Here is a 27,532-nt window from a genome sequence, read left to right as displayed (position 1 = left end):
ATCAAGCTGCTGTCATCTATTTGCCACCTGGGGCTACAGCTGCCATCTCTAGAGGCTGCCACTGACTCAGCTGCATCACAGGCAGCTACAATCTCTGTGAGGACCCCCTGTGCTCCTTCTGCTCCATAAACAGGGAGCGCCAGTGTTCAGAACGGAAAGTTTATCTGCACCAGCTACACCATGGCTCTCCTGGTGGTCCCATTGGAAAACTATGTATTAGCTTTTTGACTACCAGGCCTCTTGCTTATTAACTCTGCAACTGTTTTCTAACTATTTAAAAAACATTTTTTGCCTAGAGATTATTTTTGAGGTCAAGTGACTCAAAAAACACCTTCTGGATAGCTATTTTTTTTTTTTTGCAAACTAAGAAAAAAATAAAAGCAAATTTGAGGTGATTCATTGCAATGATTGGTCCTGAATTTTTTTCCCTCTGCTCTATTGTTCCAGAACATAAAGCTGAAGCATGTATTAAAGGAAAACAAACAAACACCAAAATGAATGCAGTATGGTAAAGAACTGGCTGACTTCCAAAAAATCAGTCAAGACAGATGGTTATCAATAAAATTCCACATTTCGTATCATAGTAGAATCCAACATTTTTGAAATTAAAAATGACAACTAATGTGAATCAAAAATAGTAAAAAAAATCCATATTTTTAATCAATAATCATTTTATGATAAAAGTTGTGACATGTTTATGTCCTACATATCAATACATTCTTGACTACTTAGGTACATCTAGGTCAGTGGTTCTCAACTGACTTTCTCTCCTGAGGAATATTTCCAATATCTGGAGACATACTGTTTGTCTCAACAGGGCTAGGGAGGATCCCATTGGCACCTTGTGAACAAACGCCAGAGGTATGTCTAAACATCTTACAATGCCTAGCACAATCCACCCACCCCCGCAACACACACACACACTAAATAATTTTCTGATCCCAAATGTCAGTAATGCAGAGGTTGAGGTGCCCTGCTCTAATTCTCCATGCTCCATTTAGAGCTCCATTCTAGGAAAGACCCGGCAGCATTTGCTACTTCCATCCCACCACTACTCGCTCTTCAGCTGTTGTGCTCTGTCCCCATCACTGGAGCCCACAGGTACTGTTTATTTGACCATCATTTGGGATTTGCATCGTGTCAACCACTTTTAGTACTCTTGTGGTTTGTTTGTTTGAGATAGGGTTTCACTCTGTCGCCCAGTCTTGAGTGCACTGGCACAATTCCAGCTCACTGCCACCTCTGCCTCCTGGGTTCCAGTGATTCTCCTGCCTCAGCCTCCTGAGTAGTTGGGATTACAGGTGCCAGCCACCACACCTGGCTAAGTTTTGTATTTTTAGTAGAGTCGGGGTTTCACCATGTTGGCCAGGCTGGTCTCAAACTCCTGGCCTCAAGTGATCCACCTACCTGGGCCTCCCAAAGTGCTGGGATTACAGGTGTGAACCAACACACCCGGCCCCAATTTTATTATTTTTTAATGTATTCCTTGATTATTCTTGCCACTTCACTGCCCATATTCTATCACTCTGATACCTCTCCTGAGACTGATCCTTTTGCATGAGCATTTCTTGCCTTGACCACCACTAAATATTACTGTTCTAAGCACTGGAATTGGACTCAGCCCTTATTAACTGCTCCCCGAACACAGCCTGCCTGGAAATCACATCTACTTCTATATACTTCCATGGCTTCAACACCTATCTCGGAAAGACCTCTCCCCTAAACTCCAGAAGCTGTTTCTTTAATGAAACTTGAGATATTTTAAGCTTACTATTTCATTGGTATGTCAAACAATACAGCTAACGTTTACCATACTGTTCTGTTCCCTAGAGTTATTTCTCCTGTACCTGCCCTTCACCTCTATGGATGGCAGCACTATATACCCAGTCACTTAGCCAAAAACAAAACAAAACAAAACAAAACAAAACAAATCTAGTAATCATCCTCTACTTCTCATTGATCATGTCACATAGTTTATAATTCCTAAATATGTTTCAAGCTGTTTCCTCCTTTCAATCTTCACTGCTATGTTCAGTTCAGAATCTAGCATCAACTCTTTTCTGAATTATTTGACAGCTACTTAACGCCTCTCTGACTTCAATCATCATACCTTTAATGCAATCTTCAATTCTCTTTCAAAGATTCTCTTTTCTCATAACAAAATAGCTTAGATTTTTATTCAGCACATGCCTACCTTTCCAATTTACTCTGCTCTCAACCTCATATCCAGACACCTGGCAGTTCTCCGAATACACAGTGTTCATTTAAGCTTCCATTCTTTCTACCTGGATGGTCTTTCACTTCAATTTCCACCTGGGACATTCTTACATGACCTTAAATCACAGTGAAAATAATGTATCCTCTTAGAATCATTTCTTAAGCTTACCTATCTAGGAAGAATTAAATATCTTCCCTCCGGATTTGCATAGTATTTTTACATGTCTTTATAATAGGCTTTATTGTTTGTCTATTTAATTTATTATAGTAACTCTTTATTTACATGTTTGTCATCCCAACTAGAATGTGAGCTCTTTGAGAATACATTGGAATGTGTCTTCATTGCTATTCCTTAACACCTCTTTCAGTGGATATCTGCCTTCTATTAATAAACTAAGTGAATGCACCACAATGAGTATTTATGTTGAGTTTTCTAAAATATGAAGGCCAGTTTAACATAATCTGAAGTTGTTCCTCTACAGCTGTTCCTCTGTCATTTTATAAAAATACATATTAGTTACCAATAGGTACTGAAAAATCACAATGCTTTAACCCAAATTTCCATATTAATATGTTTTATGAAATACATAAGGAAAGATAGAAGACTGATGAGCTAATGGAAAGAGATGAGCAACATATAAATGAATATTATTTGACCTTGTGATGCCTCAAATGGAATGAACTGTTGACATGGCATTAGAAAAAGGGATTTTATTCACTCCCTAATCCAATTTGCAAGCCTTCTTGTTTTCCTCTCTAGGTCATGAGTAATTCAAGTATTTCTTAAAGCTCATTTACTTCAAAATAAAAAAAATTACTGTCACATTACACACACACACACAAAAATCATGGTTTAAAATATTCCCACCAGAACAGTTTGATTCATTATTAATGATGCAATTAGAAAAGAAAGCAATTCTTTTAGATGAAACAACAAAATGACAGGTCAATTTTTATATACTTTAATTTTGAAAAGTAAAATTTTGTTAAGGATTTAAACACCTTATTTGCTGCTGAGTAGATAAAATTTTAAAAATGAAAAATTAAAATTTCTTAATTTTTACATATTTAAAATAGACCAGATTTCATTTAGAGTGTTTCTTCAAATATGACACAATTCCCTAAAAATAAAAATTAGAAGATTCAGGACCTGGTCTAGCATCCCCATTAATTTATTGTCTGAATCTTGGTCACCTAAACTTTTTGGGCATCATTTTCTTTATCTTGAAAATGGGAGAATAATGCAAGTCATATTCACCATAAAAGGGTCTGTTGGGGGAAAAAAAATCAATAAAATTTGGTATTGAGGTATTTCAATATGTTTGAAAAGTTTCCAAAATTAGATATTTCAAAACAAAAATGGAACAGGTATGGATATTTGCATTCTTGAATTTTTGTGTGTGTATTTCAAATTGCATTTAATTTGAGGGCTTTTTGAAGTATCATTTTATAAAAATAAAACTATTTGGTGGCCAGTACAAAATCCCATTGTTAACTAAAGTCCTAATGCTCATAGCTCAAGGCACTTCACAAAAAATAAAAAATATGGGTCTTAGGATTCTCCTAGTCTTTTCCTATTGGAGTTATACATTTCCAGCATCCGGGGGTTCCAGGTTTCTTAGCACAAACTGTAAATCAGAAGCAGATGCCTGAGAACGAAAAACTTCATTGGGATAGCTGCATAAGAAATTGTAGGCGAGTGGATCACCTGAGGTCAGGAGTTCAAGACCAGCCTGGGCAACACGGTGAAACCCCGTCTCTACTAAAAATACAAAAATTAGCTGGGCATGGTGTCTGTAATCCCAGCTACTTGGGAGGCTGAGACAGGAAAACCGCTTAAGCCCGTGAGGCAGAGGTTGCAGTGAGCAGAGATCGCGCCATTGCACTCCGGCCTATGTGACAGTGGGAGACACTGTCTCAAAAAAAAAAAAAAAAAAACAAAAAGAAAGAAAGAAAAGTACAATTTTGTTTACCAAAAGAAAGACATAGGCTCATGAGCTATTATTTAGGAGAAAATATATATAGCTATCTACATAAGATTCCAGCATCCTGAAATCTCCCAATTCTCTTATCTTTGAAGATGTACATGACAACAAGGAAGCTGAAGAGTGCAAAAATTTTAAGGCATAATTGTTGGGTTTTTTTTTTTTTTTTTTGAGACGGAGTCTCGCTCTGTCGCCCAGGCTGGAGTGCAGTGGCGCGATCTCGGCTCACTGCAAGCTCCGCCTCCCGGGTTCACACCATTCTCCTGCCTCAGCCTCCCGAGTAGCTGGGACTACAGGCACCGCCACCACGCCCGGCTAATTTTTTTTTTCTTTTTGTATTTTTTGTAGAGACGGGGTTTCACCGTGTTAGCCAGGATGGTCTCGATCTCCTGACCTCGTGATCCGCCCGCCTCCGCCTCCCAAAGTGCTGAGATTACAGGCGTGAGCCACCGCGCCTGGCCTGCTTTCTTATAATAACATATTGGTCATCTTGATTTCATATAAACAAACTTACTACCACACCCTTGCTTGATACTATCTTGACCAGACTTCTCTGAAGAAGACCAAGTAAAATTATGCAGTGTGTTGATTGATTCTTTAGGTTTCAGTGTCTATGGGAACACATCAAAACTTACTTGAAATAAATAAAAGTAAATGTGCACATGAGGTTCATTATGTTCACTTACATGCCACTTCCAGAGACGCATTTCGACTCACTGCTTCACCAAGATAGTTCCTTGCAACACAAACGTAGCTTCCTTCATCAGGTTTACTCCTGCGCCCGTGCACGATGCGCAAGAAGAATAAGGATCCGCTGGGCAGAAGCATCCTGTGGGACCGGGGATCGTCCTTGTCAGTCTCCACTCGCTCCCCATCCTTGTACCACTCAATGGTGGGCGTTGGCCGGCCCTCCGCCTTGCAGTTCAGAGTCGTGGGCTCGCCCTTAGAGACGATGACATCGGAAGGATGCTCCACAATCCGCGGGGGAAAGTCCTCCTGGCGAAGACGCGATCCTACAAAACATGACGGAATAAAGACAAGCTTTAACATTTCCTTATCTAAACCCTCGGTTTCACTTGGGTTCCTGATGGGGAAATTAAACTCTTCGATTATCCAATTGAACATTATTTTATGTTTCGTTTTGTGTATGCATCTCATAAGTCATCTCAACTCCTTTGCAGGATAGGGCGATACCAATAAATTAATATGTTAACTCAAAGGAATTAGGTTTAATGTGTTCCATGAATCATGACAAGCAAAAGTAAAAGAGAACAAGAGACTTTCTTGTTCTTCTGGGATCGGCATGGGTACTAAGATGAGTAAGACTAATTTCCTGTCCTCAGATTACTTATTATACACTGGGGAAGAAAGCCACGTCGGCAAGCAACTAGAAGACACACATAGATAGCATTTAATGTGCTGCCAATATGTTATCAGACTAACACAAAGAGACCTGTAAATTATGCACAAATATTATCTGCATTTAACAGATGAGGCAAAAGCTTAGGAAATGATGTCAGTTGCCCAGAAATGTAGATGAGGCAAGCAGCAGAGGCATGATTTTGAACTCAGGTGTGTTTGACTGAAGAGCTCAAGTATAAATCCGTATGTTAAAATGCAATACGCTGCATAGAGGTATATAAGAAATGCACTATAGGCAGAAAGAAAAAAAAGTAAAAGTTAACCCTAAATTAAGCATAATAAGAGATCCCTTCCCCGAAAAAAATTACACTTAGATTGAGCCGTAAAGAATGAAAAATGACAACTAAAAGAAAAAAGCATCATGCCAAGAGATACCATCATCAAAAGGACAAGGAAATGACAGTTACGTGCATGGTACATTTCATAATCATGAAGGAAGCTGATACAGCAAGAAAAGGTTTAAGACAGTCTTGGAGCCTGAGACAAGGCTTTGTGCCATGCTCAGGGGTGTGACTATTCTTTTACACGGCTCACAGATTTTTAAGGGGGCAGTGTGACTATCTGTACAATCGAAAGATACTTGTAGTCTGTATTATCAATAAGGGATAGCAACGGAGACACGAAGACAGTTGCGATTTACTTAAATAGTTCAAGAGGAAAATAAAAAGAACCTGACTTTGGGAAATGATGGTTTAGGTAGAAAAGAAGAAGGAAAAATACACCATATCAAAATGCTTGACAGAATTTGGTATATCACCATGCACAGTACAAAGAAAGATAGATCGTACCAGTGACTTCCCTGTGAATGCAATAAAAGTGGGGCCATAAGGGGCGTAAGAAATCGAAAGAGAGGCCGGGCACGGTGGCTCACACCTGTAATCCCAGTATTTTGGGAGGCCGAGGTGGGTGGATCACCTGAGGTCAGGAGTTCGAGACCAGCCTGCCCTACATGGCGAAACCTCATATCTACTAAAAATGTAAAAACTTAGCCAGGCATGGTGGTGGACACCTATAATCCCAGCTACTCGGGAGGCTGAGGCAGGAGAATCGTTTGAACCCAGGAAGCAGAGGTTGCAGTGAGCCAAGATTGTGCCACTGCACTCCAGCCTGAGTGACAAGAGTAAAACTCCATCTCCAAAAAAAAAAAAGAAAAGAAAACGAAAAGAAAAGAAATAGGAAGAGAAGGATCTGTTGATATTTTACAATCAAATTTTTGCATAATGTGTTATTTTGAATATTTTTCATTTATATGGTGTCAATTACCATTATTCATGAAAATATTCTACCAGCTGCTCCAAGTAAATAAAAAGGAGATGCTGAGAGGAATCACCATTTTTGGGGACATAATGATTATATAGATAAGCACTTCTTAAAAGTCTGCTCTTATATAAGATTTTCCAAACAATCACCTAATATGAGCACATTTCTCTTCAATAGATAGCAGTAATATTTACTTGTCAATGTTACCTCAGTTCACTCTCAATATTAATTGAAAATACATATTTTAATGTATTAAAGGGAATTTAATTTAGTCTTAAATGAACTTTAGTTTTCTGAAGAGGATTAACTCTTAAAAGTTGCTATTTTTTTTAATCACATCAGACCAAAAAAGAATGTATACATTACAAGTGTTAGATATCTAAAGCAAAAGAGTAATTTACTGTTCACAGGTCAGAACTTTAGAAAAAAAACTAAAGAGATCCAAAGCATCTAGATAGGTAATTACAGTATACATCACAATAATAAAGGATATAGATCATGAGTACTAGGTCTTAAAGCAATGAGGAATTTACAGAATACAAAAGTAACAATGAATTTTTAAATTCATAATCAAGAAAGACCCCAAAGTATTTAAACATGAGTGGCTGAATAGAAGTAGGTTGCAAATCAGAAACATATTCTCAATGTAAAGGTCTGGACACATAGCCGTAGACTCTGATCTTAAAATACATCAAGAGTTTTATGTCACTTTTCATGTAACAGGCATATAGTAGGTTACAATCATCTGTTTAGATAGCTCCTTTGTTCTCCATGAATCTCCCTATGCACAGTGACCTACATTCTCCCTACTGCAAAACTGTTCTACTATTAAAAGTAAGCAAGTAAATAGCTACTAGGGTGCTATTTACTATATCAACTTGTGCACTAACTTATTAGGCAGTAGGCCTGGATAAGGGCTGAATAAGACCTGAAATATGCTAATACTTACTAAATAAAATACAAAATAATTGATTTATAAAAGAAAAAGTGAAAAAATAGCTAAGCTATTTAGCAATAAAATTAAACTCCAGTATGTCCAATGAGCACACGAAGAATTTTACTCATTTATCATTACAATATATGTAAACTATGTTACATAAAGATTATAGTACTGTCATATCAGGACACTCTTCTTGTAATTTTACTCCTACTTTAATAAAAACATCAAAGAACATCTACAACCTAAATATAAAAAGTAAAACTATGAAATGATTACAAGAAATTATAGAGGCAAGCTTTTTATGATTTTGAATTAGGTGATGGCTTCTTGGATATGATACCAAAAGCATAAGCAACAAAAGAAAAAAAGAGATAAACTGGATGTTATAAAATTTTTAAATACTTGTGCTTGAAAGAATACTACCCACAGAATCAGAAAAATAATCTGCAAATCATATACCCAATAATGGATTTATATCTAGAAAATATAAAGAACTCATAACTCAATAAAAATATAAATAATCAAATTTTAAAATAGGCAAAGGATTAGAATAAGTAGTTAAACAAATTTGACAGAGAAGTTAGACAAATAGCCATAACCACATAAAGAGATACTCAACATCATTAGCTATTAGAAAAATGCAAATCAAAACTACAATGAAATACACTTCACACCCACTAGGACATATATAATCAAAGCAATGTAAAATAACAAGTATTGTCAAGGGTTTGGAAAAACTGAAAGCCTCATCCATTGCTAGTGTGAATTTAAATCGTACAGTCACTTTGGAAAACAATCTGGAAGTTCCTCAAAATGTCAAACATGTAATTGCCATATGACCCAGCAATTTCACTCCTAGATATATATCACCCCAGAATGAAACCATACATCCACACAAAACTTACTCATGAATATTCATAGCAGTATTATTCACAATAGTCAAAAAAGTAGAAACAACCCAAATGTCTACCAACTCAATGGATAAGAAAGAAAGAATCAACAGCATAAATATCCATGATCAATGGATAAATAAAACGTGCCATATCCATATAATGGAATGTTATTCAGCCTTAAAAATGAAGTATTAATAATACATGCTACAACATAGATGAACTTTGAAAATATAAGTGAAAGGAGCTAGTTGCAATGGACCATATATTGTACATTTCCATTTATATGACATGTCCAGAGAAGGAAAATCCACGGACATATAATGTAGATCAATGCTGGCCTAGGGCTGGGGTATGGAAGTGGGGAATGAAGGGGGTCTGGGCAAGTGCTGTCAATGGGGATGGGATTTCTTTAGGGATGATGAAAATATTCTAAAATTAATTATAGTGATGGTTGCATTACTCAGTGAATGTAATAAAGATTATTATATTGTATACTTTGGGTAAATTTTGTGGAATATGAATTATATCTCAAGCAATTTTTAAAAAATTGATAGATAAAAGAGCACTGTGAACAAGTTTAATAAAAGGTGTGTAACAATTTGTGCTCACTCCTAACAACAGTTAACTCTGTTTTCTTCATTTATAATCTTAGGTTCTAATGAAATCATCAGGCCTGCAATAGATAATTAGGACATAAAGTGAACTTTAAAGGTCTCACCACCCAGATAGATAGATTAGAGAGAGAGAGAGAGAGAGAGATTAGAAAGATAGACATAGATATACAAAAATACAGCTTTACAATCTAAGTTTTACAATGTTATTAAAAATATGGGGATTAATTCTGAGCTTTCTTAAATTCAGACATTACATAACAATAGCAGTGGTCTTTACAATGGACCCAATGCATAAGTCTTTGGATTCTTTAAAACTGTGCGTGGAAATGAGTATTATTGTTAAAGGGGAGGCAGTAGTGGTGGTGTGGGGTGGGGGGTGTAGCTTTCATCATATTCCCAAAGATGTTGGGCCTTAAAGATTATCAAGGAGCACTAAACTACTGGGTATTCTATGTTATTGGCTAAAACAACTCCATTATTTGGTCAAAAAATAAAGCTGAGTTGTCAGCAAAACTCACTGGGGACTGAGAACAAAACAGTAAGGGGGAGTGGGGGTTGTTCATCACAGGAAGTGCCATGAAACAGCTCAACCTCAACATTTTGGACATCTAAAGTGTGAGGCCCTCAACTAGCAACAAAAGCATGATCCAAAGGTGTATTAGAAATAGAGGATCTTAGGCCCATACCCACATATCTGAAATCTGAATCTGCGTTTTAACAAGATTCCCCTCTCTTCATCAGGTATTTGTATGCACAATACCGTTTGATAAGCACTGCTCACATCAGTTTTTGTATGGCTCTGAGCTAACAATGTTTTTAAAAGAAGAGGAGGAGGAGAGGGAAGAGAAGGGGGATGAGGAGGAGGAAGTGGTAACAAAGAAAACTTACATAGCCTGTGAAGCTTGAAATGTTTACTGAGGTTTGCCCACCCTGCTCAAGAGTACCTGATATCATTTTCCATTACAAAGTTCATTTTTAACTTAAATTTATTTTATAAATAAATTTATAAATTTATAAATATCTCCTCTACAGATTTCAAATGAAAATTAGTTTGACAGCAATGTTATTATTGCCCATATAATGAGAAATTATTCAAAGATTCCTATTGGAACAGATATACTAAGCGATGTATGAAAATAACTATCTACAATTCTAATTTCGCTTGTGACTGATATCATGTCTGGTATCTTTTTATATCTCAATTATTAATTGGGCAATCAGTCAAGTTTTAATTAAAATAATATATATTATTAAAATATATACAAATTTATATATTATATATAATAATATATATTAAAATATATATTATTTAATTATAATAATATATATTAAAATATATATTATTTAATTAAAAAATATATATTAATAATATATATAAACATATATATATTCTTTCTCTCTTTTATAATGATAAAAGAAAGATAACAAAAATTGATCAGAGGGTCCTAAAGATGAACATCCAAATGTTTATTTTTACTGTCCAAGAAAGTAAGTTGTGAAATTGTCACATAAATTGTCCATAATTGAATAGATAGGAGAAGCAGAACTAGAACTCATGACCTTTAATCCAAAATGTGCCAGGCTTCTTTAGAAATGAATGGAGCACCAAGTAAAGAATGCACATGGCATCTAGGCTAATTCCAAAGCCCTCTTCTAAGGTTCATTTCAATAAAATGTATCACATGAATGTCGCTAGTCATAATTTCAGCAGAAAACATTTTCCTCGTTTTTCAAAGCCTGATTCTCAGACTGCCTGCATCAGAATCATCTGGGATTTTTTTTTTCTAATTCTTCATGAATTTGCCTGTCATCCTGGCCCAGGGACCATGCTAATCTTCTCTGTATTGCTCCAATTTTGGTATATGTGCTGCCAAAGTGAACACTAAGATATTTCTTTAAAATACAGATTCTTTTTATTTATTTATTTATTTATTTATTTATTTATTTTATTTATTTATTTTGAGTCAGAGACTCACTCTGTCACTCAAGCTGGAGGGCAGTGGCATGATCTTGGCTCACTGCAACCTCCGTCTCCCAGGTTGAAGCGATTCTCATGCCCCAGACTCCTGGGTAGCTGGGACTACAGGCACGCACCACCACACCTGGCTAATTTTTTGTATTATTAGCAGAGACGGATTTTTGTCATATTGGCCAGGATGGTCTCGAACCCCTGGCCTCAAGCGAGCCTCCTGCTTCGGCCTCCAGAAGTGCTGGGATTACAGGCATGAGCCACCTTACCTGGCCACCAGATTCTTAGTCTCCATAGTGAACAAGGTGCATCAGAAATTACCAGCGAAAGGTTCCAAGAAGCTGCATTTTTTCCATGCTTACCAGAAGATCACACACTTAGACCTGGCTAGATGTAGCATTCCACAGCATCATCAAGTTCGTCAGCCAGATGCAGACGCATCTGTGATTAATGTTCTAAGCACCTTAATTTGCATAATGGATTATTTCTGCTTCTCAGAGACTCTCAAACAATGATTTTGTAATGATTTTTGATAAAATATTTGATATTTTACAGCGTTGAGTGGTATATTAGCACTTCAAATTTTTGAAGGTGATGTATAAATTATAATTCATGAATATAGTTAAGTTTAGTTTTCTTTAGTCAGTAACCACTCATTCGCAGTGAGTGCCAGAGAACATTTGTTTTCAGGAAGAGATTTCAATCACGTAGTATAATAAAGGAGGAAAATGCACCTAGAATACTTGTTGATTTCATTTCATGTGTTACAGAGTAAATGTCTCTGCCTCATTGAGTTGGAGTATAGTATTTCCTTGAACCAAGTTTTATTTTTCTTTTACAAACTGGATAGCCCTATCAGCTATTAGTCTCTCCACAAGCCAAGCAATATATTTCAAGCTGTTCTAAACTTTTCTGAGGGCCGAAGAAATTCTCGGCAAATTAGGGACAGAGTGTGAAATATACTTCCTCCAGCAAAATTTCTATGCTGTGTTCATTTTTCTCTCTTAAAAATGTATGTAACAGTATGTTCTAGCCATAACTATGTCTGTTTTAACAAAATATTGTTCCCCAAAACGATATAAATAGAATTAACCTAGGAAGATTCTCCAGGATTACTTCAATTCTGAATGTGATCAGAGCCACCTGCTGATATGACAGATACAGTAGCACTACACGAAAAGGTGAAGGTTGCCTGACACATCGCAATAGGAAGGAGGCAGTGTGGTACAAATAAAGAACACAGGTTATTGATCAGTTAACGTTCATGCCTCATTTGTAACAGGTAGATCAGGACATCAGTGCTATAAAGAGTGGTTTAGGCCGGGCGCTGTGGCTCACACCTGTAATCCCAACACTTTGGGAGGCCGAGGCGGGCAGATCACCAGGTCAGGAGATCGAGACCATCCTGGCTAACACGGTGAAACCTCGTCTCTACTAAAAATACAAAAAAAATTAGCCGGGCGTGGTGGTGGCGCCTGTAGTCCCAGCTACTCGGGAGACTGAGGCAGGAGAATGGCGTGAACCCAGGAGACGGAGCTTGCAATGAGCCGAGATCGCGCCACTGCACTCCAGCCTGGGCCACAGAGCGAAACTCAGTCTCAAAAAAAAAAAAAAAAAAAAGAGTGGTTTAGAAGATTAAAAGAAATCATATATATGGATCACCAGGATGGGCAGTAAGCATTCAGTGTAGTATTTTTTTCTCCTTCTGCAAAACATGACAAATACTCCAACTCTAAACTTTATTTCCAAAATTTAGCCCATAAAACTCTATAATCCCATTGACAATAGTTTATCTTTGCTGAGGATGATTCTGACATTAACGTTTTATTGCTTGATACATTTTAGCTGGACCAGGCTGATAGCTTTACACTAGATTTCCAAAGAATTCGTTGTTACTATTTATCGTTAGTCAAAAATATATCCAATTCAAAATTTCCTTCACTGAAGGAAACATATCTCAGTGCCACTGCAAATGCTGTCTACATTGATTAGTGAGCTAAGGTAATTTGCAATGAAATGGAATTAATGAATCACGCCATCAATCCATCAAGTCTGTCCATAACAACTTTTCCATCTTTGAATTCTTCATGATGATTAAATTCCAGCTTACTTTGCTTATGAGGGAGGAGGGAATAGAAAAGTATTATGAGATAACTTTTTTTTTCTAGAGGTCCAGTGATGTGGTAGGACATGCTGAGAAGATCAATATTTGGAAAACATGAAGTCCATTTTATCCATTTGAAATTTGCTAAAACTCTCTCAGGAGACTTCCTAATTTGCCATTGGCCTAAATAAATTTATAAGATTATTATTCCTTCTGGAAGCACAGCAGTGCCATCTTAATAAGTCTAAATTTGAAACAAAATCAAAATTGAGACCTAGAAATTCTACTTATTTTTTAGAAAAATTTCAAAATAACTTTTCAGTGTCCTAAAACTAAAGGGCTTATAGTGTGAAAGAGAACTGATAAGGATAAAAGAGGTTTGTCAAACTCAACAGGCAGCCTTGATTCTGAAAGTTTCCAGTTGTACAAAATAGCACCCTGCAACATCTCTGTGACCTTGCTTTCCAGATGCAGAAAACAGAAGATTAAGCTATCAGAGGTCCTTTTACAAACCCTTATTTTATAGATGAGGAGGAAAAATAGAGTACTAAAGAACTGAAGTTTCTTTCTCACAACCAAAACTAGAAGGATATACTTGTCTTAACTGTGGGTCCAAGCTCTGTTTTCAGGATGACTTTTTCTTCTTACCCACATTTTAGAAGTCTAAAATATTATTAGAAAATCCCAAGCACTAGATTTCAGTTGTTTTTTGTTTGGCTTTTTATCTGGACCAATATACGGTTAGTTATATCACCTTAAGCAATTACCTAAACTGGTTTTTTGTACTATTTATTCATCCCAAAATTGAGGTAAATGGAAGAGTAAATTGCCACAGTCTCATTGTTCTGTAGCATGATCACACTCTTTATGGCTGTCACATTAATGATATCTTAACAGACATATCTAAAAGAAAGCATAATGAGTAGCAATTTAAATTTATGAACACAGGGTACATATTTTAAAAAATACATACTTTAGATTACTGTTCACACTTTTGATAAATGTATAGATTACAAAAGTTGGCCTTTGTAGGTCTTGTATCTGCTGTCAAAAGCAATGGATATCACATGAATTCTTAGAAAACCCTCCAAAAGTTAACAATGATTTAAAAGACTGAAAACATACCTTAGAAATTTATTCCTAAATTTCTATAAAATTTATCCATATTGTCAGTAAATGCATTGCTCTACAAATCATTTTAACCAAAGACTAACTGGCTATATTGGATAGGTATCTTAAAAATAAATATGTCCACACACTGGGGTCTCTCGGGGGCAGCGTGGGGAGTGATAGCATCAGAATAAATAGCTAATGCTTACGGGGTTAATACCTAAGTGATGGATTGACAGGTGCAGCAAATCATCATGGCACACATTTACCTACATAACAAACCTGTACATCCTGCATATGTATCCCAGAACTTAAAATAAAATAAAATGTAACAAATAAATAGATATGTAATTAATTATGTAAAATAAAACCTTCAGCATTCAGCAAAGATCTTTAAAATTTCCTTCCTTAATTAGGGTGAATGAGTTGATCTTTCAGATGAAGGTAAGTAATAAAGATTCATAAAACTTTCAACCTGAATTTCACAATTGTATCTCAGGTTTTTACTTATCTACCATTAACAGAAATTGCTAAAAATATGAAAATTAGAACACTTTTTCCCCTGTTTTTTCCTCCACTACCGCATGTTATTCAGTGCCTTTATCAGCTAAGTCTTAATCACATTTTTAAAATGCTATTCAATTTCCTGGCTGCCCACATCAAAATTGAGCCACTGACTGAGCAAGTGGGCCCCAGTGACAGGTAGAGCCTCAGCACCCGTGGGGAGCGCAGGCTTGGTTTGTGTAAGTTACAGTCAGAAGCTGAAGGCAATCGAACCACAGGTGGACAACTAAGAATATATATATGAATATACAATAGAAATATATATATTCTTATGTGTGTGTGTGTCTTTATATATGTGTGCATCTATATAGATGTGTGTGTGTATATATATACAACATTCCTATGACTCCATGATGAATACATACATATATGTGTATATACATGTATACACACATATGTATATGTACACACACATATATGTATATATGTGTACATGTATATATGTGTGTATATCTATATATACACACACGTATATATAATATTGAAGATAAATTTTGAAACTCCTAATCTGAAGGTTTCTAGAAAACTGTTAGGGGGGATTTTCCTCCTAATAACAAATTACTCTTCTACTTTATAAATTCATTTCCAACAATTCAGTGAGGAGCCAATGTATTAACCTGGATATTCATCCAATACTATTTCAAATCAATTTGCTACATCTTACATGGTTGAAGGTATTCTTTAAAGTGTGATTTACTGCCCAATCAGAGGTTTTCATGGCTTATGCAGATTTACCTTTCAATGACAAAAACAATCCCTATTCCAGGAAGACAGCTTTAAAATCTGGCTTGTTATTATCATATTTATAATATTTTGATGTGGTTTGAAATTGCATTTGGCTTTACAAAAGGTGATGCAATGAAACAATCTCAAAAATCATTAAATTGTCTAATAATGTTTAATTTTCTAAAAACCATTGACATTTATTTAATGAAGACTATCAGTGTGTCTCCAGAAAAGGGGATTTTACTTAAATAAACTCTGAATGGAGTGATATCATTTTGACTTTCTATTATATTTCCTTCTGTTTCTATATTCTGAAAATTCTGTAGCAGTAGCATTAATCTTAGTAACTGAAGATGCCAAAAGACCCAGTGTCAATGTCTAAAAAACACCATTCCCACCAGCAATGATATTTTATGAACGTGTGTGCTAAGCTTTGTTAAATACTTAGTTAATACATTTGTCAGGAACTCTTGATAAATTTTCCTGTACCCCAAAATATTTCATAATAAAGTTAAATTGAGATTCAATGATCCTACCTGAAATTTCAGACAAACTTATTTTGGTATATAAGTATAGAAAGGATTTTTAAAAGACAGATGGAAAATAAGATTACAGTCCAATAGTTTCTTAAAGGAATAATGGCTAAATCACGACCAGAAAAATTATAGCCTTCATGAGCCAAACGCGTTAGTTGCATCATGTCCAAGGGATGCACACAATGACTGATTTTAGCCTTGTTCATTTCTAATCAACATTCATCTACTACAGAATTTGGCCTAAGATGCAAATATCATTGCATTACTCCATTATTTGTAAAAATGTGATTCATAAATTATGGATTGGTTTATGTGGAATGGAGGTAAGGGATGGTACTGCAGGCACCGGATGCAAAATTTTGTGCAGATATGTGCATGTTGGTTTTTAAGAAATGATAAAGTATATTTTTGGTAGTTAATAGAAATCATCTGTCAGTAGGACTGACTTGAAATTTCTCTTTTTCAAATGCCGAAAAGAAGTGCGAACTCAGGCAAATTTCTTACCTTCTCTTCATCTTGCTTCCCTATGTATAAAACATAGCAGTATCAGTCGAATAACATTGTTGAGAAGATTGAATGAGATTTTTCCATGTGCTGAGTACACAGCAAGCACTCAATAAATGTTCCCTACTAGTATAAGCATTATTATAATGTATAACTCTTTTATTAGTATAACCTCTGTCTCTAAACTCAAAGGAGTCTGTAACCCCCCTAAAAACAATGAACCACAATCTATAAGATACGGCCTTTTTAAAGCAAATGTTGATGCCTAATAACTCTGTGTCCCTCTAGACTATTTTACTGAAATATATACCAACGCTGTTTATTTTTCATTATAAAAATCTTGGAATGACTCCATGATTAATGCATAGGAAGCATCTATTTATTTTTTTGGTTGCTTTTCCATTATAAGTTTAGAGAGAACTAAGGGATATTAAATAAACTTTATTGAGGGCACAATAACATGACTTATGAGATGACAGGAATGGGAATATTATCAGAATATTGTCTGAAATGCACTTTTACCAGTAGTTTCAAGAGACGGTCAAAACAAAATCATTCTCATCCTTTTAAAGCAATAACTTTTCCTAGAAATTTCTAAATGACACCTTTATGAAATTGTGTATCTTTAAATAAAAGGCCCAAGTAAAAAATGAGTATACTGATCCCAAAGATGAAAAGAAATATTTCCTCTTCGATGGTGGAAATGGCCATAATCGAGTTGGCTTATTTAATATTGTACAATGGCTTTTGGAGATCTTTCCTGAAGTTTGTATCTTGGAAACAAAGGAGGCTTATAAAGGTATCCAAATACAACTCGGGCTTATGGCTTTGTCTTTGTACCATACTGACAATGAATGGATTTTCACAGTTGGCCAAACTGAACAGAAGTGACAGCATCATATTTCTTCAGGGGTATTTGGAGGATATGCACCTAAATTGTTAAGTGTTTACTCCACCAAAAACACCTTAGATAAGATTTGTGACATAAAATAGCTTGAAAAAGAGGCTATGTTTTATCAGTTGCAAATAGCTCTAAAATTTGGAATAAGCTCTGTTTACAAAATTATAGACTCTTATAGAAAATTTTGGAGTTTGTATTTTGCCTTCACTTTATGCAGTGCATTAAAATAATAAATAAGTATAAATTTACATCTTTAATAAAAACATTTTCTCCAGTTTTATTTGGCCAATCGTAACAATTTTGATGTGACAACTGTAGTAAGGCTATGCAAAGTGGTTACATTTAGATTGCAAACTTGAGTTATTTTAGTAGATAAAGAATATAAGTTACTTTAATGATCAGGATACTTTTCATTTGGGGATCTACTTTCTCTTCATTTGTGTCTATTTATGATATCTATTGATGGCTTTTTAGTGACCCATTTAATAAAACTTTAAATTTCCTTTCAGGAGATGTCTTCTGTTTCAGAGCAAAATGACCAGCAGATAACATCACTGCTGCAACATAAATACTGAGTGTAGTTTTCAGTTAAAAGATTCTGTGTGCACAGAGAAAAAAGAGCTTATTTTTCTGCTGAATGCAGAAGAGCAGCAAATGTGAGTGCAATAAACGTTTTCAAATGATCTTTTTCTGCTTGAATTATGTTTCACTAAAATATATGAGGCTCAATTCCTTGAGTCTGTCAAAAAACATCTGCAGCTTCCAGAAAAGTTATGGAATAATGTTGTTTTCCACTCAGCCCATTTACTTTGAAGCCTTATCAGAGGAGGGATCAAATGAAACTGATCATCCCCAGGTTTCCCCAGGTTATTACCATGTGGACATGGAATTAACCTCCATCCAGCCACTCTCGAAATGCAATGCTTTCTTGTCACAAAGCACAAGAGTGGAACACAGAATTATTCTGGATTATGCTAAAAGGAAAGAAAAATGCTGGCAGGCAGAGGTATAAAAATGTAAAGTGATAAGTTTTGTGAAACACAGAATAATGATAGCTTCGAACAGGGTGGTATTTCTAAAATGTAGGAAGTTGCCTTTACCATAAAATATTCAATATATCAAACTCTGATAAGTTGGATCTTATAAACAACCAGCAACTGAAAATCTGGAAGAAAATGAAAAGTATACAAATGTTAAGAGTTTAATGATGTTTGCCTAATATTCCACGTAATTTTCCCCACTTTCAAATGAGGCAATAATAACTGAATTTTAGTGTTTTAGTGATGCGCTCACTGCTGTTGAAATTTTTTTTTAAAAGAACATTTTTACTGGTTACTTTTGTTACGAATTTCCATTATAAGTAACAAAAAAAATTTGAGTTTCATGTAAACTAGTGAACTAGAAGTGTGAATTGTCTAATAAATTCTGACCCAATAGTTAACACCTCCCAAGATATGTATGCCTTAGATGTCTACTCTTCCCTTCAGTGAAGATAATTCACTCATTCCACAGAGAACTCATTCCTTCTCATGGTGTTCAGGTATTATCTCTATGACAACAACAGCCAAATGTGAGTTTAGTATCTCCAGCTAAGGAAAGTTCTAGGCTTTGTTCGGGTGACCACCTGAATGCTCAGTCATCAACTCAAGGTTCATCTATCTCAGAATGAAACCCTCACCTCTCTCCTTGTCCCATATTTCATCATCTCTCCTTCCTGACATCAACTCCATCTTTCTCCAGGTCCCTAATGCTCAGAATCCCGGTTGTGGGGTTTAACTCTTCCATTTCTATCATAACCACTTAGGCATACATTTCTGTGGATTCTTCCTTCTTTCTCCAGGTTTGTGTCTGGAACTGACTGCCTCTCATTTCCACAGTCACCATCTGTGTCTCTCGACATAATTTCACACTATCATTATTCTAAATGCCTCATCGTTTCTCTCTTCCAGGTATGTTCTTTCCCTTTCCTCATCACTCCATTTCTAGAAAAAATGCATACGGATTTTGGAACAGTTAGTGATTGCTTTTCTTTAAACAAACACAAAGTAGGTTGCCCAGGCAAATCTCAAACTTTTATGGGGTTTTCTAAATTTTTATACTCCCTTGGCCAGAATAAATCTACTTATTCATCAAATTGACTTACAAATTGGGACTTCCCTAAGTCCATCTTATGCATCCAGAATCATACAAGTTGCCTCATGAGTGTTACGATGAAGTACAAAACTCTGAACCTCCAGGCTGGGGCTCAGCGTTTATTTGGACAGAATTTACTCAGGCTGCCATGAGGTCTTTGTGACACTGATTTACGGTCAAAGGTGCCAGAACATCACTTACTATATTAAAACTTGGCTGTGTTTCTCATTTTTTTAGTTCACTGAAAATTTGAAAAAATACACTGACTGCAGGGGGAGAAATGAGATGCAGAGTTCTCTATTTCATCGAGGTAGCTTGTGCCTGACATATGTATCTAAACTGCCCATATTGAAATCAGGTCCATGGGCCAACTGCCTCAGATATGAATCCCGAAATGATGATGGAGGCACTGATATAATCTGGCTGATTTTTTTTCCATTTGGTGTGAGTACATTTAAATACCGTATACATTTTTTTAAAGAATCTCCTATTAAATAGGGGCCTCAATTTAATCTCTGGACATTCCTTGTGAGATTCGCCAAAAAAAAATGTTTTAAGTGTAGTAGCATAAATACACATTCACTCATCACAAGTACATTTGTACATACTAGAGTGTACATACAATACACTATTGTGTGTGTATATATATATATATATATATAGAATGTTACTATGTAGCATTTGAATCAAATGTACCACTGAAAGAAATTGTATATATGAGTGTATATATATATATATATATCTGTTAATTAATATATCTTTTGATATGTTTCACAGGAGAAATATATCAACAATCTAAAGTTCATCAACAATCAGGAAATGGGGAGGTTGTATCCCTGTTATCATTAGTTTACAACCAACTAATTTCTTTAATTATCCTCACAGGGGCTAAAAAAGGTATGAAATACCCAATGATCAGTCACAGAAACACAAGCAGGGCTAACAGCATAATCTATGACTTTGCCAGGCTCAGTGAGCACTACCTTGATGTACTGATGTTTCTTAATGAAGACAACCACCGCCAATTAGACAACTGACAATTAGGCTGAAAACTGAAGTGTCAAAACAGGAACAAGGAGTGACCTCTGAATACTAAATTATTTTTAGATGGCACTTAAGCACTATCACAATAGCAATAACAAATGTTAGCAATTTTTCTTTACTACAAGAAGTGATTCTGCTCTATGCTTTATACTTTGCAGGCTAATCTGTTAGTGTTTTTCCCTCTCCTTTTTAAATTTGGTTGGAATATAGCTTAAAACAGTCTCTTATTATGACCAAGTTATATCAGTTAGTATACAATTAGAAATACTGGCTCTGCATTGTTTTTAAATATAGGGCCTATGCAGTTGGTGTGCATAGAATCTGGATTCTCACGGACCTCAGTTTCAGTCCTGGTTCCTGGAGGGCAGGTTATTTCTACTTCTGAAGTGAAGGTATGGGGAATTTTAAAGCATTGGATTCTTTAGCCAATATTAAGAGTGATTACGAAAACCACCCAAGCATTGGAGTTTGGGGAGGATGCAGGAGAATTCCAGTTCAGCCTGAATAAGGAACAGCCATATGTATCTGTGTCTATATCTCCATTTATAGCTATATAGCACTTCTACATTAAGCACATTGCCTGAAGAGCTCATTGCTCATAGAATTTTCTTCAGTAAACTAAGAATGTTACAATACTTAACACACTTTTGCACAAGCCACTGCCTCCCTTCAACATAACAAAAATAGAAATTCTTCGTGCTCACACACTGGCAGGCAGCCCACACTCGCCTGTATCACGATTATTTCTGAATGACTTGGCACAACCTTTAATGATATGCTTCTTGCATCACAGGATTTGATGTTCCATTTTTGCCCAGCTCATCACGTTAGTCTCCAGAAGTTGTATTTGCCTGATTGTTATGAATACACAGGGGCATTTCTTCATGGCTATCCTTAGAGTGCACACTCTCAAGCTGCCTCAGAGGTGAGATCACCTTTGGATCTCCACTGGCTCAGTTCCTTTGGATGGCATCCAAGACAGAATGGCCTTCTGCTGAATTTCACTGCTGTGGCCAATGGCATAATAATGAGACTCTTGTGTCAATGCCCCTTGGATTGTAAAGAATCAAATTCCCAATATAAGTACAAGCATTTACAGTGATGTGTTTATTTTCATTTTATTTCATTTAACTTTTTTTCTTTAACAATCAGAGCCAGACACTGGATATCAAAATACATGATAGTGTCAGTAACCTGTAATTTTCCATAATCTAATAAACTAGCCCATAGATATCAAACACACAACAAACGTGCAAGTGAGTATAAACACATAGAATCATGAGAACAAAATTTTTCTCATTTTTCCCCTCAAGGAGGAAAAATACCACTCAATATTAATGTCAAATACTTGAGCCATTAAACAAAACAGGCAACTCCGGTGAATACCTTATAAAAACCATAATGTAAAATATACATAATTATGTAATCCGATTAATATATCCACTCCTTTTTAGTGGAATAATGCTTAAGCAATAATGTAAGCTTCCAAATAACTATATATTTATGAAGAGAAATACACGAGCAAATGTTTTCAAGCTTTCTGCATTCATACCAAAGGCAGTTGTACGCATCAGGAAAGGGACACAGGTCTACCCTTACCGTCAACTGTAGCTAGCTCAGCTGAAGAGAGCTTTCCAGTTCTTGGCAAAATAACAAATTCTCAAGCAGAGAGGGGATAGTGGTGAGATTTTTTTCTCCTGTAAGTAACTTAATGAATGAAGTACTAATTAACATTATGGCATTGATAAATGGAGAGAGAGATTAGGGATGTACTCGATATTCAGACCTTCGCAGATGGACTGTCAAAGCCACATCAATTCCTATCTCATTGGAGCATCTGCTTCTCCCATAATCCGCTGGCCCTTGGTACGAACAACACAAACTGTTGTGACTCAATTCGATTTATATCAATCTAATTTCTTTTAATCCAATTTGTATTCCAATCTACTACCTTCTAATCACTTAAATCTTCAGCCTCCATCTGGTAAATTTTCTCTCAAAATTAACCAAGCAGATGCCTCTGCGATTGTCTTCCACAGTCAAGCTAATCAGACCCTCACAGTGGCCTATAGAACCCGCTGAATAGGTACGTGACTTACGGTGTTGTCCTTCTAGTTACAGACACAGCGAGGTAGGAAGACCATTTCATCTACCATTAATTGGTTCATTTGCATAACACTGCTTGGGAAAAAAACACAGGACACAAAAGCCAAGAGAAGAACAATACAGGAAGAAAGTAAAACGTGCTCATTTGTCAAGAGAGCTTTACAATTCAATCTATCTTTTGTTTCAGTTCACAAACACGGAGTGAGAATATTATTTAACACTGTATGGTGGAAAAAGCTACCCTCTGTCCTCTATGGAATTAAAAGAGTTTGCCTAATAACCACAAAGTCATATTGAGACCCAACTTTGGTTCATCAATATGTTCTTAAAATCAGCTTCTGAATTTCAGAACTATGTGCTAATTTATTCACTTGAGCCTACGTGATATAAACAACACAGCCCCTGGCTAGCACTGACCTTCACTTTCACAGAAGTTCCACTGTGATCCATAATTAAGGTCACAGATTCAACATTCCCCTATAAGCAAACTGGACGGCACTACCTGTGGAATGAACATCATTATGAGGACACAGTAATTAACAAAAATAAATTAATAAAGAAGAGACTAAGAACATATGAAGGCAAACACTATGGTAAACTACTTTTACATGAGACTTACGAGGTTGCTTTCATTAACTTATGGCCATACTTCTTACATAGTAGATCTTGATTACACTTAAAAGTTTTGTGGGGTTTTTTTTCAAATTCGAAGTCACCATCAAATAGAAATATTCACTTATTCAATGTAGCCACATGATGAATTGGCCTCAGGAAGACCTTTGTTGTTAGGAAAAACCCGGAAGGCTAGCCAAGAAAATCATTAAATCTAGAACGTAGTTTATCTTGGAATGAAGGATACCTGTAATGTCAGTCTCATTAAAATTATGAAACAGAAACATCAAAGTTCCTTCATAAAGTATAACACAAAGTATTAACAGTTGAATTAAATAAATATAGCGGCTGGGTGCGGTGGCACACACGTGTAATCCCAGCACTTTGGGAGGCCGAGGTGGGTGGATCACCTGAGGTCAGGAGTTTGAGACCAGCCTGACCAACAAGGTGAAACTTCATCTCTACTAAAAATACAAAAACTAGCCAGGCATGGTGGTGTGCACCTATAATCCCAGCTACTCAGGAGGCTGAGGCGGGAGAAGCGCTTGAACTCAGGAGGCAGAGGTTGCAGTGAGCCGAGATCGCACCACTGCACTCCAGCCTGGGTGACAGAGCGAGACTCTGTCTCACAATCAATCAATCAATCAATAAAATAATTAAATATAGAACCTATTTCTACAATTCTGACGAGAGTAAGATATGAAAGACAAGTGGCCAGGTCACTGAGTGTTCAAAATAACCAGAGAAACCCAGCTGCAGAAATCAAAGGGCTGTGGGAAACTGGTAGCACTGGTGAGTTGCGGGGTGTGGGAGGCCCTGATCCATTTCTATTTCAGCCCTAAGACAGCCAGTGACACTCACCACTCAATGAATAAAACCAAATACTTTTGGGCCCAACTCTGTTTTACATTTGCTACTAGAACACTTTGTCTCTCTGAGCCTCAGTTGTTTCATCTGTAAAGTGGATTGAAAATTCTATCTGCTGCCACATACTATGTTAAGGATGAAATGAGATCAGACATGCAAACCGCACTTTTTGAATGCCAAAGCACCGTATCAATGTAAGACAGTATGGCAGGGCCACTGAAGAACATGAACTCTGGACTGAAATTTGAGAACCAGTCTCAGGGGTTGTGTAACTGTAGGCGAATTGCTAACTCCCGAACCTTGGTGTAAAATGGTGACGATAATATCTCCTACCCCTGTTATGAGAAGAAAATGAATTCACATATGTAGCATACTTAGACGGGTGTTTGGGACAAAGTATCCCAGGAAAACATGTGTCAACTAAAACATATAAGCTAGGAGTGTTTTGTTTACGTTGTAAGTTTTCAAATATGTTTTTAAACTGGACGTTTATAAACTGCTCAGTAGCTAAAAAGCAGTATTTTCTCAATGATATTTTCCTTTTCAATAACAAAGGCAAATTAAGTTGTAATAATATAATTATTTAAGGTGCTGCATTGAGGTGTATACATATGAGTGGAAATAAAATGTAGTCAATAAATTACTTTTAATTGGCTCTTGTGTGAAAACAGTGACCTCACTGATATCAATAATGTGATTAATTACTGAAACAAAGTTACTGTGTGTGTGTACTAGATGCCAGTGTGCTGGGGGGTGGACTTGAGTGCCAAGGAGGCTCACAAAAGGTGACTTAAAATTGTAAAAGTATTGGTTAAAAGCCCACTTTCATAATCCTGGCCTCAAGGAGAAAGCAGAGACAGAAACTGGCAGAGATTCTAGAATATCCAGGAATGATTCTCTACGCAGCTGAGCCACCAGTACACTCAAAGACTCCTATCTATTCCACACCTCTGTTACAGCAAAGAGCAGACCTTGATGGATAAGAACATACCTGTGTGTAGATATGAATAGTCAAGAGGACTGGATGCTACTCTGAAAAACAAAACCCTTGAAAATCTGGACAAGACTACAAGACTGGAGAGTCCAGTTGACGACGGACCAAGGTCCCAGCTTCCATTTTACCACAGTCCCAGCTGATTGTTTCTCCTCTAACCTTTTATGCCTCAGTGCCAAGACCCACCCCAGCAATCACGCACTTTAACTGAAGCTAGAATTGACAAGGCTTGCTGGTCACTTGTATACAATAACTCAGAAGTCGTTTATCCATTATTGTCCTATAATTCTGATTATTTATAAAGATCTTGTTTCTTCTGGAATATTTAACTTATTTCTGATGTCCAGCACAGTACCCTGGTATATGTATATGTTTAATTCACTTTCAATGATACTATAATAATATCCAATAATAACAACAGAAATTATCAATACAGCTATAATTCATTGAACTTTTAGACACCAGTGCTTTACCAAGATTATTTTATTTCATTCTCACCACAAGCTTTGTGTAATGATCTCTGTTTTACAGATGAGGAATCTGAGATTTTAAAAGCTTGTATAGATGCACAGGAAACTGTCATTATCCACAGTACTCAAAGCTTTCAAAACATAATTGAAAGTTTTTGTGCTCTATTTTTCAAAAGGCAAGAATATATATTTCACATGTGCTGTATGTCATCATTGTATTTTTTGCCTAAGATTTAGCTCAGGGGACAGCACATTTATCAGTAAGGAGTACCAGTTTGCTGAAGTGAGCTGTTTCAGTATCATCTTTGAAGGTTCCCTTTATCTAATCCCTTCCTTAAAAACTTTAGCTTCTGCAGCTTTAACAAAATCTGCACTAATCAGTATCAGTTTGCTTATATCCATAAGGCAAAACTGAAAACCCATAATTTTGACTTATTTTTTTAAAAAACACACGAAAACTCAAAATTGTCTGTAAGGCCAAGCTCATAGCTTTAATTAGGGCAAATTATTAAAGTTCATATAGATTTATCTGTGTGTTATGCCTTAGTTATTTTTAACACAAAGTGCTACATTATTTCTATTAGAAATTATAACTAATACTTATTTGAACAGTTTTATTTAAGTTTTAAGGAAATCATTTGTAAAGATTCCATATAATTTGAGTTTGAAATAATTTATAGGTGGTTGGTGAGACATAGCTTAAAATGAGAGAAAAATTTATTTATTATGAGAATAACAGAAAAAAATTTATTTTCCTCTCATTTTACTTATTTTATTTACATTTTAGAATATCACTTAAAAACACAAACTTTAAGAAAAAAGAAAAAAACATAAACTGTTGTTAAATGCTTTAGTACCATGTATGCTAAAATATGTTCCTTCTCTAAAGAAGTTTTAAATATTTGAATTAGGTGCTATAATTTAAGAGCCAGTCTAATTAAACCCCTAAAAAGTTAAAGAGTCTTCATAGAACAAAGCAGAAACCATAAGATAACACACTAAAATGGACAATAACCATCAATACAGGAGAAAATACAGAATTTATATACTTTATGATACAGTTAAAAATAAACTATGGAAAGACAATAAATCTTTCTAAATAAAACTATAAGATAATAAAATGTGCCCAAGGTTTTCAAACTGTTTTAAACTATTAATATCTCCTTTGTGTTTTTCCCTTTTTTTCTTTTTTTCCCAATATTTCCTTACCTCAGCAAAGAACAGTAATTTTAAGTCCCACTAGGATGCCATAAGAAATAGCAGTATGTAAGCCAGGTAATCCCATACCTGTAATCCCAGCACTTTGGGAGGCCGAGGCAGGTGGATCATTTGAGGTCAGGAGTTTGAAACCACCTTGGCCAACATGGTGACACCCCATCTCTACTAAAAATACAAAAATTAGCCGGGCATGGTGGTGGGCACCTGTAATCCCACCTACTCGGGAGGCTGAGGAAGAGAATCACTTGAGCCCGGGAGGCAGAGGTTACAGTGAGCAGAGATTGTGCCATTGCACTCCAGCCTGGGTGACACGAGCAAGACTCCATCTCAAAAAAAAAAAAAA

At 36.0% G+C, this 27,532-nt stretch overlaps 1 protein-coding gene and 1 non-coding gene across 18 annotated transcripts in view; both read right to left on the bottom strand.

The window, feature by feature from the left end:
• Nucleotides 1–27,532, bottom strand: part of ROBO2 (roundabout guidance receptor 2) — a 1,750,895-nt gene that overhangs the window by 544,583 nt on the left and 1,178,780 nt on the right. For all 17 annotated transcript variants that reach the window (XM_063703928.1, XM_055380941.2, XM_055380947.2 and 14 more), the window contains one exon: nucleotides 4,889–5,215. In XM_063703928.1, the coding sequence (XP_063559998.1) occupies nucleotides 4,889–5,215 (327 nt within the window). The remainder of the gene's footprint in view (nucleotides 1–4,888; nucleotides 5,216–27,532) is intronic.
• On the bottom strand, nucleotides 11,108–11,214 carry LOC115934114 (U6 spliceosomal RNA). The gene has a single exon (XR_004069961.1). It is a non-coding gene; the product is annotated as a U6 spliceosomal RNA (small nuclear RNA).

Source organism: Gorilla gorilla, chromosome 2 (assembly GCF_029281585.2).
Source record: "Gorilla gorilla gorilla isolate KB3781 chromosome 2, NHGRI_mGorGor1-v2.1_pri, whole genome shotgun sequence".
In the NCBI taxonomy this organism is placed as follows: Eukaryota; Metazoa; Chordata; class Mammalia; order Primates; family Hominidae; genus Gorilla; species Gorilla gorilla.
The sequence above is the reverse complement of the archived record's forward strand: the minus strand, read 5'-3'. Positions and strand labels throughout refer to the sequence as shown.